This window comes from Plecotus auritus (genome assembly GCF_963455305.1).
Source record: "Plecotus auritus genome assembly, chromosome: 7".
Taxonomy (NCBI): domain Eukaryota; kingdom Metazoa; phylum Chordata; class Mammalia; order Chiroptera; family Vespertilionidae; genus Plecotus; species Plecotus auritus.
The window spans coordinates 68,374,583-68,389,733 of NC_137774.1; the positions used below are offsets into that span (position 1 = coordinate 68,374,583).

The 15,151-nt window shown below is 55.0% G+C and overlaps 1 protein-coding gene across 5 annotated transcripts in view; it reads right to left on the reverse strand.

Annotated features, from left to right (window-relative positions):
* KATNIP (katanin interacting protein) overlaps nucleotides 1-15,151 on the reverse strand; it is a 236,131-nt gene that overhangs the window by 21,026 nt on the left and 199,954 nt on the right. For all 5 annotated transcript variants that reach the window (XM_080679383.1, XM_080679386.1, XM_080679385.1 and 2 more), the window contains 4 exons: nucleotides 11,596-12,466; nucleotides 4,778-5,497; nucleotides 3,837-4,036; nucleotides 1,847-1,925 (listed from right to left, as the gene is read on the reverse strand). In XM_080679383.1, coding sequence (XP_080535509.1) covers nucleotides 1,847-1,925; nucleotides 3,837-4,036; nucleotides 4,778-5,497; nucleotides 11,596-12,466 — 1,870 coding nt within the window. The remainder of the gene's footprint in view (nucleotides 1-1,846; nucleotides 1,926-3,836; nucleotides 4,037-4,777; nucleotides 5,498-11,595; nucleotides 12,467-15,151) is intronic.

Here is a 15,151-nt window from a genome sequence, read left to right on the forward strand (position 1 = left end):
CAGTGGCTCAATGGTTGGAGCATCGGCCCAAGCACCGAAGGGTCTAGGGTTTGATTCCCGGACAGGGGCACATATCTGGGTTGCAGATTCACTCCCTGACCCCCGTCTGGGTGAGTGTGGGAGGCAACCGGTTGAAGTGTTTCTCTCACACCGATGTTTCTCTATCTCTTTCTCCCCCTCTTCTTCCCTTCCACACTCTCTGAAAAGCAATGGAAAAAAATATCCTCATGTGAGGATTAACAACAACAAAAACATGAGCAGGTCTGGCTGTATGTACCAAGCCAGTATGCACTGGCTGGTCCAGGAGGTCAGGATTTTGGCCAGCGTGCGGGAAAGCCAAAGGCTCAGAAGTGGGAGACAGACATCAGGGCCCAAGCATGCAGAGGGGGTTGGCCAAGAGGTTCTCCTGCCTCCGAGGTTGCACTTTCCTGCAGCAAAAAGGCCTCGGAGCCCACTCCAGGCTCCCAAAGGCACCGAGATCACGTTTCTGAGAAAGGTCAGGCGCTGGCTCAGTGGGAAGGACATTTACAGACGCATCTTTGGGGAAATCACCAGATGAGGGGGACAGAGGCTGCCCCCTCCATCTTCTCGTCACTGCACTCTGACCACCCCTGGAGCACTGACCCTTAGCACGGGCTCCAGGGACACCCTTGATGCAGGCCTGGCCATGCGTGGTTTCCATGTCACATCTCCCTCCCCATCCTGGGGAGCCAGTGATTGGTTTAAAGATATTTGGGCATGTGATCCAAGCCAGGCCGAGGAGAGTAATTCTGGGAGTGCTGACCTCTGACAGCCACAGCTGAGTCCTCCCACTTATGGCTACCCTTGGCCTTGCCCCTTCCCAGGCAGCCCAGGTCCAGTGACATGTTGATTTAGGCGTGTAAAGGCCTTGTCCCTTCACTCAGCTCAGGACAATGCCAGGGCTGCCACAGCTCAAGCTCCCTGTGGAGCTGGCAGAGGCCTCCATGTGAGTACGAGGCTCAGCTTCTCCCTCTGCCCCGTCCTGCTTCCTGTCCTCCCCAGGAACATGCCCCAGTCAACTCCACCCCAGAGTCTGCTTCCTGGAAACCCAGTTGCAGTCGGCCCTCCACAGACAAGGATGGAGAGGGAGGAATGGAGAGGGAGGGATGGAGAGGGAGGGCACGCTGGGCAGAGGGCACAGCTTGGGCGGGGGACAGGTGGGGGCTCAGAGACGGGTATGGGGAGGAGGACCGGCTGAACCTAGATGTCTGGCTTCATTCTAGAGATGATGGGGGAGGCGGCAGAGGGAGCGTGACAGAAGTTAACTGGAAGGAATGAGTGCTCAGGGGGCAAGAAAGAGCAGGTGAGATGCAAGGAGCAGGTGAGCCACGAGTCTCATTAACAGGGACCAGGAGGGAGGCGTGCGCAGTCAACGGCCACCTCTGGCCTGAAGATCCAGGATGCAGGCAGAGGGCTGGCCTGCGTGTGTGTGGAGGAGGAGGGGTGGCTGCAGGGTCACATGGGAAAAGACGAGAGAAAAAGACAGTGAAGCCCAGATGGGATTTGCTCAGAGGCCACCAACTGGCAGCCAGCTGGCCGATACACTTATGTTTTGTTTGGCTCATTAGTTGTTTGAAAATATTATAAAATTAGTCACCAACATTTAAAAAGCTGAAGATTTCACATAAAAATCCAAATTTCCGACTTCTCAGAAGAACTGGCTGCTGCCCACCGGGCGCAGGGAGCAAGCAAGTGTCTTTGCTCCTGCTGGTTTCATCCTGCTGGCCACACAGCCCACATCTGTGCAGACCCTGTGCCAGGGACAAGGACGTCCGACCCCCGAAGGCCCCCCTTCCCCTGACACTGCCCAGGACAGGGTACTCACAGATCCCGTGGTAGACGCCCGGTTCCGGAGTGGTGACTTCGGGCACAGGGGCACTAGGTGGCAGCTCAACTTCTGGGACCTGCACGCCAGTTAGGGGAGAAGCAGAAGCAAGGGGTGACTCACAGAGCTGGCTGGCAATGTGTCCAGCTCATGCCCTAGGTAAGTCCCCGTGTCCCTTCTTGTGTTGGAGGCTTGTGACTGGTAACATGAACAGGCCCAGGAATCCTCGTGTCTCATTCCTTGCCAGAAGCTCTTGCTGGTAGGGGAGGAGTTTGACGCTACCAGGGAAGGAGCCATCGATGTCTGTCTGGTCAGCTAGAGGGAGGGAGGAAGGGAGGAAGGCAAGGAAGGGACGGAAGGGAAGGAAGGGACGGAAGGGAAGGAAGGGAAGGAAAAGAACTTAAGCTGTAGAGCGTGGTTCTGGGCCTGGGCATGTGCACTTTCAAAGCTCCCAGGTTAGCCCCTGGGCAGCCAGGAGAAGGAGCCCTTGGTCTGCAGACAGCCCAGGTGGGCTGCCAACCCTACTTCTTGGGTCTCATGTGTGAACTTCGCTCATTAGACCTCTGCATCGTAAGTTTGGGTAAAAGTGCCTTCACTACTTCACAGACAGGAAAGCTGCAATGCAAAAAGAAGTGAATTCCAGATCTCAGAGTTTGGGTGAGCATGGTGTTCCAGCCCCAAGGGCCACCTGACGAGCGCCAGGCCCCAACCCTAGCAACAGCCTCTCAGGCCCAGTCCGGCCACTGGGAGGAGGGTGGGGAAGGCCTGTGAGGAGCACCCGACACAGCCAGCCTCGGGCCACCAGGGAATGTCACCGCCCTGGTGCCCACGCGCCTTCTCTTGCCCTCCCTGGCACCCTGCCCCCCCCTCCTAGGACGGCCCCCGTGGATGCACTGACCTTAACACTCTCTAGGGGTGTGACCCTGATTTTGACCCCCGCCCCCCCATGAGCTCAGGTTTTCCTCTAAGACGAGAGCGTCCCTCCCTGCCCCTCATGGGCTGGGTTTCCGCGCTGGGAAACCACTGGGCACATGAAAGGCCTCAAGGTCAACTCCCAGCTGGACCCACGGATCACATCCAGACAGCAGACATGCTTCCTGGCCCATGAAGGTTTGAAGACATTTTGAATCACTTGCTAACATTTTTAAATTGGGATATTTTTACATAAAAATCCAGATATCTGGCTTCATTTGAAAAAATCAGAACAATTGTCACCACAAGCTGGCAGTCTTGTCGGGTGGAGCAGCAGCGGCCTCCCTTAGAAGTGGAGGCTCACGCACTGAACACCATGGCGCCAGCAGACGGTGCGCCACCACACTGCGTGGTCATGACCTGCAGTGGCCGGAGCCGTCCTCGGCTCCTGGATGTTCCCCTCCCCCTGCCCCCTGATTGCGGGGCCTCCAGGACACCCTGGAGATCTGGGTGTCTTCCCTCCATTGCTGCTCTTCACTTGGCCTGGCCCTGGCCCTGAAGGTCATCTTTCATTAAAAAAATGTTCACAGTTAAAAGCAGACTTTGGAATCCTGTGTTGAAGCTCTAACGTTGTCACTCCCGCTACGCGCCCTGGCATGACCCTGAGCCGGGCTGAACCTTGGTCTCCATGCCAGCGGTGTCAGCTCACAATTCGCAAGCAAGAAACAATCACCAGATTGTCATTATTTTAATTCTAAGTCTGCCTATTAAAGGCATTTTCAGTCCTCCCATCAAAAACAACCGAGAGATCAAAACGCAACCTCGAGCAGGAAGTTCCCGAAGACCTTGAATGACAGAGGGGACACAGCATGATTTCTCCCAGCTTTGATTAAAATATGAATACTTTCTTTACTTTGGTGAAAAAATAAATAAATAAAATAAAAATCATTAGAGAATGAAATATGACACCCAGGACCGAAGACGAAGTGGAGAAATGGGAAATGTCAAAACAGCAGCACCAACAGCGTAAAGAGATCCATCTTCATCATTCTCCCGCCCTGCCCGCCCGCCGTCCTACCTGGGCCCACAGGCCGGCCTGGGTGTAGGGCCGCTCCTCTGTGCCACCATCCGCGGTGCTGGGCCTCCTCAGGGCCTCCTCGCACGGCAGGCTGCATGGGCCCTCCGTGTCCACATCAAACATCTCATCAGAGCGGAATATGGCCTCGAGAATGTCGTCGTCAGTTGTGAATAAGATTGTGTCTCCAAAGTGCTCTGGGGCTGAACGGGTTAGCAGGAAGACAAGGGTCAACTCTCCCAAATCCCACTGAGCTGTAGGTCAGGGCCCAGACCCATCAGCTCTGTGCTATAAACCCCGAGCCACGGACAGTTCTCCATCTGTGCAGGGACGTGTCTTCTTCACATCGGCAAATGGATCGATGTACCATGAGAACCACACAGGTCACAGATCTAACAAAGGGACCTATCTGAGGAGAATCACTGAAACACACGTGGGTAGGCACCGGAGCAGATGCTGTGGGTGCTCACAGATCCCCGCTGACCCCGGCGGGGAGGGCTCAAGCCCTGCTGGAAGGACATGGGCGTTAGGCCCCTAGTGGGGAGCCTGCAGGGCTCCAACCCCCACCACCTGCCTCAGGCAGGACAGACCCTGCAGTTCATTGCTCCAGGCTGCCCTCGGTCAGACTGCAGTGGGCTTCCCCTGACACCACTTGCTCAGCTCCCCCTCCATGTCCTGCACCCCTCCCTGCTCTGGGTTCTCCTGAGAGTGCTCCCTCAGTCAGTGCCTCGCAGGAGGGTCCCCCTTTCGGGCTCAAGCCCGTCCCCAGCTGAGGAGTTTAATGAGGTCAGTGCTTGCACACCCACATTGCAAAGGCGGCAAGCGGGCCAGGCCTACGAGGGTAGAGACCCATCGCCACTGACCGCCAGTGGGTTTGGTTTTCCCTCAGAGCTTCAGCGAGCAACAGGTAGGCCTTCGGGAACATCCTTACAGACATACTGTACCTCCCGTCAGGGTTCCGGAGGCCTTGGCGATTTCTCCGTTAAAGATGCACTGTGCATCTAACAGGATCTCGATGTCCCTCACACCGCGAAAGGAATGTATCCGCGATTTGTTGTAATTCCAAATCCTGACCAGGGCGACGTGGCAAGGGTGCGAGAAGTCGATGGAGATGGAGTGGGACTTGCCGGGCGTGAAGGGGGCCAGCCAGACGTGCATGTCGTCCTGGGTCCTGTTCACCCCGTCGACGAGGTTGCCGACCACTCGGGGGTCCTTCCCATAGGCTGGTAAAATGTTGATGTCAGGGGGGTCCGCTTGAATGCTCGCGATTTGCACGGGCTCCCCCTTGGAACTGAATATTTCTATTCCGTTCAGGCCCACATAGTGCCTGTCCCCCCACGTGGACTTGATGTCAATGACCAAGTGCCGCCCATAAGGCAAGACGGGGATTCTAAAGTCGCTGGGGTCGCCTGCGTCTCTGCAGTCACCCGGCCCTGCCCGGGCCTCCGGCTGCTCCTTGCAGGGGGCTGGCTGGGCGCCCTGCCGGCCGCTCCTCTGCTGCTGCAGGAACTCGTCTAGAATGTCCCCCTGCACCTCCATGTTGGAGATGCGCCCCCGGTGGGAGCGGTCAAAGGCGCTGAGGGAGCTCCAGGACTCGTGCAGTGTGTGCTCCTGCTCGCTGCGCCACTGGGGCCGAGGCGGCGGCCTGGTGCACCAGGCATCTCCTGAAGAAAGGGCACAGGAGGGGTGAAGCACATTAGTGACAGGTGTGGAAGTGGGACCCTTAGTGTCTCATCTAGTGGCTCTCGGCTGGGTGGAGCCACCCTCAGGGGAACATTCTAGAAAGCGGTGAGGCTGCTGTTGGCTGTCTCAATGCCCACTGACCCTCCTGGCATGGCCGGTGGGCAGGGCTGTTAACACCCGACGGTCCGGGCACAGAGCACGGTCTCCTGTCACACACATTCAGCTGGTAGGAAATGTTTCTGGTTACTCAAGTCTGGGGCCTAGCTGTTTTACAAAAAGCAAAGTACTTTTCAATCTGCACTGAATTTCTAAGCATGCAACCTCATACACATCAAGGGAGGCCTATATGGTTGTGTCGGAGCCTTTGCTGGAAGTTTTCCCACTTCAGAACCTCACACAACCAGAGCGATGCTACTGCCTGTGGCCTCAGAGTCAGCCACCTAGAGGCCTGTGCCTCGGGCTATCAATCATGTGACTTGCATGGAATTTTCAAACTGCTAGTGACAGGCAAAAGGCTCGGAAAAGAAGGTAAAATGAAAAGACCTCGCTGTGCCATTTTAGATGGCGACCATCCTAGTGTGGGCAGCTTGCACCAACATACTAGTATGATCTTTCAGGGTGGGAGTAGGAAGGGCTTTTATTTTCTTGTCACCTTATCTTCTGAGTTCCCTACGTGTATTATTTTTATAATCAGAAAAATGCTGAAACAACCCAGGTGCATTGCATGGCAAGAACTTTACTTCCACACACGGCCTAACTGGCTCCAGGAGCCGCAGCCGTGCCCAGGGCTGGCGTCTGAAGGCCTCACTCCCCTCGTAGAATCTAAGAGCCCCGAGTGCACGTGGAGCAGGGCCATCCTCGGGGCCATGCCATGGCTAAGTACCATTGGAGGGTGTCATTCTGGAAAAACAGCAGCTGGCACTGACATTCTGCCTTTTCTCCTTTCATATGGTGCCATATCCTGCACTCCATTTTCTGCCTGTCTCCTAGGGGGCCTGGCTCCATCAATTATCGCTTCTCTCCAGAATCTTCAATCACTCCTTCCCCACCACGGCCCTCTCAGCCTGCAGACAAGCGTAAATCTCTGCCCTGAAGGCAGAGGGAGGCCTCGGATCTGCACTCTCTCCGCCCACTGCAGTGGCTGCGCCCATCACCACCTCCCATCCCCTGTGACCTGCTTCCTCTGTCCAGTTACTGTTTTGCTGCCTCAAACTCCTCTTCCCCTTCTCTAGGAACAACACCCTGATTTTCCCCTGGGGACCCCCTCCCCCCACCACCTGCAGGCCATTCGGATTAAGCAAATGTCAACAGCATCCTTGCAAGCTGGGCTCATGAAAGGAACCAGGGCAGAGAGGGGCTCTCCGTGAACTGGAGCTGCTGAGCGTGGATGGAGCGGCGCTGCCTGTGGCCACCTTGCTGCCTGTGGGGGCCTGTCTGAGAAGGAAGCAGGGCAGGAGCAGGGCGATGAGAGGCTCCTGGTGGCATCACTGGGGCCCTGGGATACAGCTGTGTCAGAGGTCGGTGCCTGGTGGCTTTCCATGCCTCCATCCATGAATCCCACAGCCCTCCACTGCAGCGGCGCCCTTCAGGTTCACAGGGACTCCACGCACGCAGTCTTCTCTCAGTGCTCGCTCCAGGCTGCTATCCGAGGCCACGTTCCCCTCGGGCTCAGGAGACACTGCGCTGCCAGGTTCACCACGTCCCGCCCGCAGCTCCTCCCTCCTCTCCACTCCCTACATCTGGCCCTGGCTCCCACACAGGCACTGCCACCCCAGGCACCACCGCCCAATGCCCCTCGGGGGATCCAGACATGTCCACACTGTTACTTCAGACTCCATGTGCCTAAATGGCGTTTGTCACCATCCCCTCTGAGTGCCATTATCTCTGCCATCCTGGGAACAAGGAAAACCAAAGAAAATCCAACTCCTCACTACGCTCCAGAGCCCTGAGTTGGCCCCATTAACTTCCCCAACCTCACTCCCACCCTTCTCCCACGCCCTCCTGCTCCAGCCACGTGGCTCTTCCTCTCTGTGGACACGCCAGGTCGCATCTCGTCTCAGAGTCTTTGTCCTTGCTGTGCCCTCTGCCAGGAATGCTCTCTTCTCAGATCCCCAGGTAGCTGGCTCCTCTCGTCACCTTCCTCGTGGAGAGGCCTGCTCTGCCCTGCTGCCTGCTGTGTCCCAGTGCCTGGCACAGAACCTGGCATGAGGAAGTGCTCAGTAATGTTTGCCAGCAAAGGGATGGACAGCTGGCATCACCATTACACCGTGTTCAGACCTGAAGGCTGAGGGACTCCCTCTCCACCTGTCAGTTCTCCTGCACCTGTCCTCACCCCGCCTTCCCATCTGCCATTAAAAAAGACCCAGGAGTTTCCTCCATCCTTTCCTCCAGGCGTGAAGCTTAACATCTGCAGGAGGGACTTCCCATATGGATCATCAGCGCTCTGCTTACTGTGATTTGATCTCCACGGACTGAAATGAATGGCCTGGGTCAGTCTGGAAGGGCCCTGAGGAGACAGCACCCACGTCCCGTGTCAGGGACTCCCCTGTGTGTCTGCCTGGGTGTAAAGAAAGGCAGGGCTCTGCTTTCATCCCATATCTGCTTTCTGACCTCTGCTTCCCAAGATGTACTCTGGGTTTTAAAAGCAGAGGTGTAGACGCTCTGCTAGGCCTCACAGATGGGACCACGGCTGAGGGCCAGTTTCCCTCTCTGCAGGAGAGCACTCTACTTGCGAGTCCCTGGGGTCAGGGAGCTGCTGGGGTCAGTGTGTGGTCCTTGGCCAACCCCCACTGCAAGTCTGAAGGGCAACAGAAAGCTGCTGCTTCGTGAGTCTGTAGTCAACACAGTCTGGGAGGGACCACCGATATGAGAAGACGGGACTGAAGATGCAAAACTATTCCTTGGTTGAGACTAACATGAACTACAGTTCTGCACTTGAGTTTATAAAAATCAATGGCACCACCATGAGGTGTATGCTAATTGCTACTAAAACAGGAAATGAGAAAGTACATAGTGAGATATAATAGAACCATGTTCATTCTTGGTGAACTGCCCTCCAGTTGTAGCTGATGGAACAAGGTGTGGACACCTGACCTGAGTCGGCCAATCAACTTCTCCCCTGAGACTATGGAGCTGGCTGCTGGCGACAGAGCCAGAACATTGAGTCACCCTAGGGCTGCCAGGCCATTTCCTGCTGTGTGCACAAAGGCAGAGAAAACCGACCCCCTGAGGGAAGGTGAGGGACAGGGGCCAGCGGGAAGCAGAGGTAGGGCCTGGACAGACAGGGAGAAGCTTCCTTGGTGCCGGCCAGGCCAGCGTCCTGGTTCCTCCTCCCAAACCCATGCAGTGAGCAGGCTACACTTCCTGCCTCTGGGGGTCCAGAAGCGCCTCAAGCATTCCCCAAATAACACCTCCTTTACTGCTTAATCTGGGCTGATGGATTTCATTCACCTGTAGCCAACTGACCCCTGATAAGGACACTTCCGAAATGCAGATGTCATTACAGTGAGATGCTCTGTTGCACAGAAAAATCTCCAGACTGTCTTATGGTGCCGATTCCAGGCCCAGGGAGGAGTCTGGCAGTCATGCATCCTAGCAGCACCTATGGAGCTGGGCCTTCACCTTTCCTGAGGGCATGGCATGGGCTTTGGCTCTATGTAACGGGCAATTTAAAATTTCGAAGCACCTTTCTCTTTTAGCACGACTGGTTTAACAAGCATTAAATCTTAAGGGCTCAGATCTTAATGTGTCACTGAGCCAACCAGTGAAATGCCTGGAAAGAAATTAAAAGGTGGACATGTTAGAATAAAGCCATCACCCCTAACTCCCAGAGGCTCTGTGGGTCTGTTTACCAGGGAAGCTCAGAACTGCCTGGTTCCCCCGGGCTGGGGCTGATGATGGCTGTGCAAACAGGGCACGTGGGGTAGTGCTTCAAGCACGGATGCTGGAGCAAGACACAGGTTCAAAGTCTGCTCTTCCCTGACTGGCTGTGACCTGAAGAAAGTTGCTTAAAGCTCGTATCTCCTTTAGCTGTAAAAGGGGCTGGCAGGAGGATGAATGAGCTGGTCCGAGTGGCGCCTGGATGAGAGCCTGGTGCCCGGCAGCCTGCCCCGTAGCCACGCAGCCATCCCACACTTGGAGGACCCACCACGAGCAGACACCTGGGCCTGAGATCCCATCACAGGTAAGACAGTGTCTGCCCTCAAAGAGCTCCTTGGCTCTCTTCTCCTCTCCCACTCCGCTGTCCCTGATACCCACACAGGGTAAGTCCTGGCTGGGGAGCCCCACAGGAAGACACGCAAGTCTTACAGACTTGCTCCGTGTCCTAAGCGACATGTCAGGGTCTGAAGGAGGCCCAAACTCATCACATTTCTAAGTGTAGACCTTCGGACTCTGTCTACTAGACAATGATGGAGTAGATGCTGATGTGACTCACTAAAAAAATATATATACAGTTGATCCTCGAACACCAGTTTGAACTGCGTGGATCCACTTCTATGTGATTTTTTTCAGTAAATATGTACAGTACTGTAAATGTACTTTCTCTTCCTTATAAGTTTCTTAATAACATTTTCTTTTCTCTGGCTTACTTTGTTGTAAGAATACCTACATAATACATATAACATAAAAATGTCGGTTCATCGCCTGCTTGTTATTGATAAGGCTTCCAGTCAACAGTAGTCTCATAGTAGTTAAGTTTTAAGTGAGTCAAAAGTTATATGTGGATTTTTGACTGCACGAGGGGTCAGCACCCCAAACCCCCAAGTGGTTCAAGGGTCAACTGTACCTGGGTTTCACCTACAGATATACCATGAGGTAGAGCCACAGAGTGCGGGCAGTGCCAACGACTCAACGAGGGTGGCGATAAAGAGCAACAGCTAGCATCTCCTGGTGCGCTTGTGTGCCAGGCACTGTGCCAGGCACTGCACATGGGTGATCTCATCTGATCCCCAGCACCCGAGATGGGTATTACTGGCAGCATTTTACAGACAAGGAAACTGAGGCTCAGAGAGGCTCCAGGCTTGCTCACGATGTGGGTTGGTGTACTCCTATGCAATGTGGAGTGGCGTTAAATTCAGAGGACTAGGGGTGAGCCCTGCCTTGGTAGGTCCAAGTGGTTTGTGGACAATAAAGGACCGACAAGCTAATGTGGAAAAAAATGGCTGCCACTCGTGGAGCACTTGCCACAGGCTAGGCTGTTACTATTGCGAAGCCATCATCTTACTCACTCCTCACAGCACTGAGAAGGGGTGCTCATCCCCATTTTATAGACAAAGATGCTGAGGCTCAGTGTGTGCCAAGTGCCTGCTCTATAAGTCCCAAATCTATATGTAGCAGAGTTTAAATTGAAATGTTTTGACACTTTGTTGCTATGCTACACTCCCAACAGCCAAATCTGAGTGGAAATATTCAGAAGTCCAGCCTCTGGTACCCTCCTTTCACAGACTTAAGAGATGATCTACTGCAAAGTTCACAGAGCAGTAGATAAGTCACCAATGGTGAAAATTAGAATAGTCTACATTTCTGACATCTCTTAACAAAAAGAAAAGAGATCTGGCACATTGGCCTTGCAGTCCTGAAAGCCAAAAAGAGCCCAAGTGAAGCAGCAGCTGCCCCTTTAGTTGGGCGTGTGCTCCAGTTAGCCACAGTCCTCACCACTCCCTAACGTCCTTCCAAAATCCAGGCAAGAGTCAATTGCTATTTATCATCATACTTGCGTTATTTTTCTAACAGTACAGTTAAGAATAAAGTGAAGTAATTAGAGGCCAATGTCTATCAGAGGTAGAATAACCAGGTCTAGGTTGGAAAAGTCATGTATTGAAAGAAAAATGAGCAAAGGGACATATCTTGGTGGCAATGACAAATATATCTATGAGTTTAACATGCAAAGTATGTCTAGCCCATTTCACTCATTGCTGCCTCCCATGTGGCTCCTGAGACAGTAAATTTGTGACCCTTGGTTAAGAACCCCTTGCTTTGCAGATGAGGAAACTGAAGCTCAGGGAGTTGGGTGGCTGGTGCCAGTCAGCAGCCTCCTGCAGGGATGATGAGCCCCAGTCAGACTGCTCCCCGAGCTTACCTCTGCCGGCTGGTTGCCCATCACCGTGACTGCTGCCGAGGGCGTCCTTCCGGCCCCTCCTCCCACTAGCGGTGCGTTCTCTGTTGGAGGGCTTCTCAAAGATGTCAAAGTCATCCCTGCAGATGGTGGGGGTCACCCTGGGGGCTCTGTCCTCTGAGATGGCATTCCGGCTGCTGGCCCGTCCTGGCTCACGCCTGGGGCCTTCATCCCCGGCCTCTGCAGGACCCTCCCTGAAGATGTCCTCGTCCTCCGGCACAAGCCCGTCCGTCCCTTTGGGTGGCTTCTCAGGATGCAGCCAGAGGGGTTTGGGTTTCCTGCCTCCCTGCCTCCTGCCTTTCCCTGCGGGAGAGGGTTGTAGCCAGGCGGGGGTTTTCTCTGGCGGCTCAGAGACCTTTCTGCCTGGGAGGTTTTCCAGCTGCAGAGTCAGCGAGAGCTCCTGGTCCAGCGGAGGGCACTCCACTGGGGGCCCAGGGGCAGGGGCACGCTCGCCCCCCACAGAGACTGCGGCTGCTGATGAGCTGAAGTCATCCTCTAACTTGGACAAACTGTTTTTTATGCAACCAGGATAATTCATCCTTTCACCAAATAAAGTTCCTGGTGAAGAAACCGCCACATCCCCTGCCTCTCCGTCTGCCTGCGAGCAAGTGGCGCTGAGCTTGTCCCTAGCGGTGCCCGCCATCCTCTGGGCACCTCTGCCTTCTTCCGAGGAAGCATTAATGCTGTTCTCCACCCCCTCAATCTGCTCATTTTTCAGGCTGACTGGGATGCTCTGGTCGGCTGGGGCCTCCCCACCTCCTTTGTCTAACTGGCCATCAAAGATGAGGCTTTTGTTGACATAAAGCTTCACATTCTTCGCACCAACGTCAAGATCCTGGAAACACAAAATTTAACAAAACAAAGATGCGTGGTGTCAGACTGATGTATCAAATTTTGAAGCAGAAGATGAAGAGAAATTGAATGCTAGAAACACGGGCTTGTGAAACCACAGCACTGGGATGTTAAACAAGGCTCAGTTTCCTTCCTGTGTGAAGCTTACACTATAAATCAAAGGACCTTCACAAAGCGGTGCCTGATGGGCTCTGTCATCGTACCTCCCACTGGGACATCTGTAACCACCGCTAATTGGTCTCCCTGCTTCCTGTTCTGCTGCTCCAACCTCCACCTCCCGTCGCCAGGGAGGTAGTTTCCTGCCAGAGCAGATCTGGCCGTCACCCCCTGGTGAAACCCTCGGTCTTCACTGCCGAAGGCAGCTTCACGCCAGTGGCCAGTGCATCCTGGGCCTCAACGCGGGAAAGCCAAGGCAGACCCGCGAGCAGAGCCGAGGCAAGGACTAGAGTGCAGGCTGCTTACTTGGTAAGGTGCTCCCAAGAGTTAGGGCCCGAGAAAACCCCAAAAGGCATTTGAGCTGGTCACTGCCATGGGCAATTGGGGCTCTATTCCACTGGGGACCTCCAAGGAACCCACAGAAGGCACTCAGTGTCCCTCCAAGGTGGAGACTGGGCGGTTGTCTACTGACTCCCTTCCCTGCTGTTGAAGGTTGGCTTGGGCACTGTGGCTTGGGAAGTCCCTCCCCTCCTCCCCCCAGCAGAAAGGCAGAGAGCCTGGAAGCGCCGAAGCTATGCCTGTCAGCCTGCCTGGCTGCCCCACCTGGGCTGTCCCGCCTGGGCTACCCCACCTGGGCTACCCCACCTGGGCTGTCCCACCTGGCCTGTCCCACCTGGCCTGTCCCACCTGGGCTATCCCACCTGGGCTACCCCACCTGGCCTGTCCCACCTGGCCTGTCCCACCTGGGCTATCCCACCTGGGCTACCCCACCTGGCCTGTCCCACCTGGGCTGCCCCACCTGAGCTGCCCCACCTGAGCTGCCCCACCTGAGCTGCGCTGGAGGAGAGCCCAGGGGATGTGGTGTGGGCACTGCACGTGTAACAGGTTCTTCTGATGATTTCTTTGCACAGGAATGTGGAGACCCTCAGGCCAGTAGGATGAACTCTAACCCCCTCAGCATATGACAGAGGGGTCCCTGGCTAGGCTTCCTGTCTCCTTCTTCTCCCCAACACTTCTCTGTTCATGCTGAGAGTGAAACCACACCTCCGCCTGCTACTGCCCTGCCATCTGTCCATTCCCCTTCACATCAAAACATTTCTGAAAAACTGCTTGACTGAGGAATATAACACATACCTCATACAGAAAACAGTACATTTTTAAAGTGTACAACTTGATAAGTTTTAACATCAAATCAACTTTCCAATCAAAATAATGAGCACATTACCCCCAAGGTTTCCTTGTACCCTGGGTAACCCCCAACCCCTCCCCAGCCAACCACCGTTCGCTTTCTGTCGTGATAGATCAGTTTGCCTTCCCTTTTAGGTAAAAGGAATCACACACTATGGACTCTTCTTGCCCTAGCTTCTTTCTTTCAGCATAATGACTTGAAGATCCATCCACGTTGTGTGAATTAATAGCTTTATTCCTTTTTCTTGCTGAGGTACTTCATTGTCGGGGTGCCCACCATTTTTTTTTCCCTTTACAGCAGACCCTTCGAGTCACCGTCCCGGCTGCTCCCCTCCCCCTACCACCCCTGTGGCCCTGGCCCCACTGCAGTTGGGCCTTTGCCTCCATCTCTGCACGAACTCACCTTGCCAAGGGCACCAGTACCTGGGTGGAAACTTCCTGTGTGTCTGGGACGGTTCAGATTTACTCTGCTGTCCTGGCCCAATCATTCACAGAACCCTCTTTTCACTCTCAGAGTGTCCTGGTTTGGATGGTCAGTTTTAGGGCCAGCAGGGGCCAGATCCACTGGGAGCTCTCCGGCTCAGGCCGACAGCTGTCAGCGACACCTGTGCCATCGCCGCTCCTCCTCCCGAGTGTTCTCCTTCCCTAGCTTGCAGGCCGCACCTGGCTGGGGTTCCTCCTGCCTCAGCTGCCCTGCCTGGGTTCCCCTGCTCCCCACCCCCCCTGCTCAGCCTCCCTGCCCGGGCTCCCCTGCTTCCCCCGCTCAGCCTCCCTGCCTGGGCTCCCCTGCTCCTCCCCTCAGCTGTCCTGCCTGGACTCCCCTTAGCTGGGCCTTGAGTGGCTGGTGGGTCCTGGGCCTCAGATTCCCGCTCTCTCATTAGGGGGTCTCGTCCAGGCCCAAGGCCTTAAATACCATCTTTGTGTTGATGACTCGTGATCATTTTAATCTCCAACCCTGACCTCTCCACCAAGCCCCTAGTGACCACGTGACCTCTCTTCTAGGATATCTAATAGGTGTCTCAACCTTAACACGCCCCACACAGAATCCTTACTTCACTTTCCCAAGCCTAATCTCCTCCCATCTTAAAAATGGTGGCCCCATTCAGTCAGTTGCCCACAACCCCGGAGTCCTCCCTGACCCCTCCTGCTCGCTCACTCACACAGCCAGGGTCTAGGATCCCACGGCTCTAACCTGCACACCCCTCCAAACCTGCCCTCTGCTCCCCGAGTGTGCTGCCTCCTCACCAGGCCACCATCTCTCCAAGAGGTTCTACCGTAACCTGCCAGTGGGCCCCCCTGCTTCCACTCCACTCCATCACTGCGA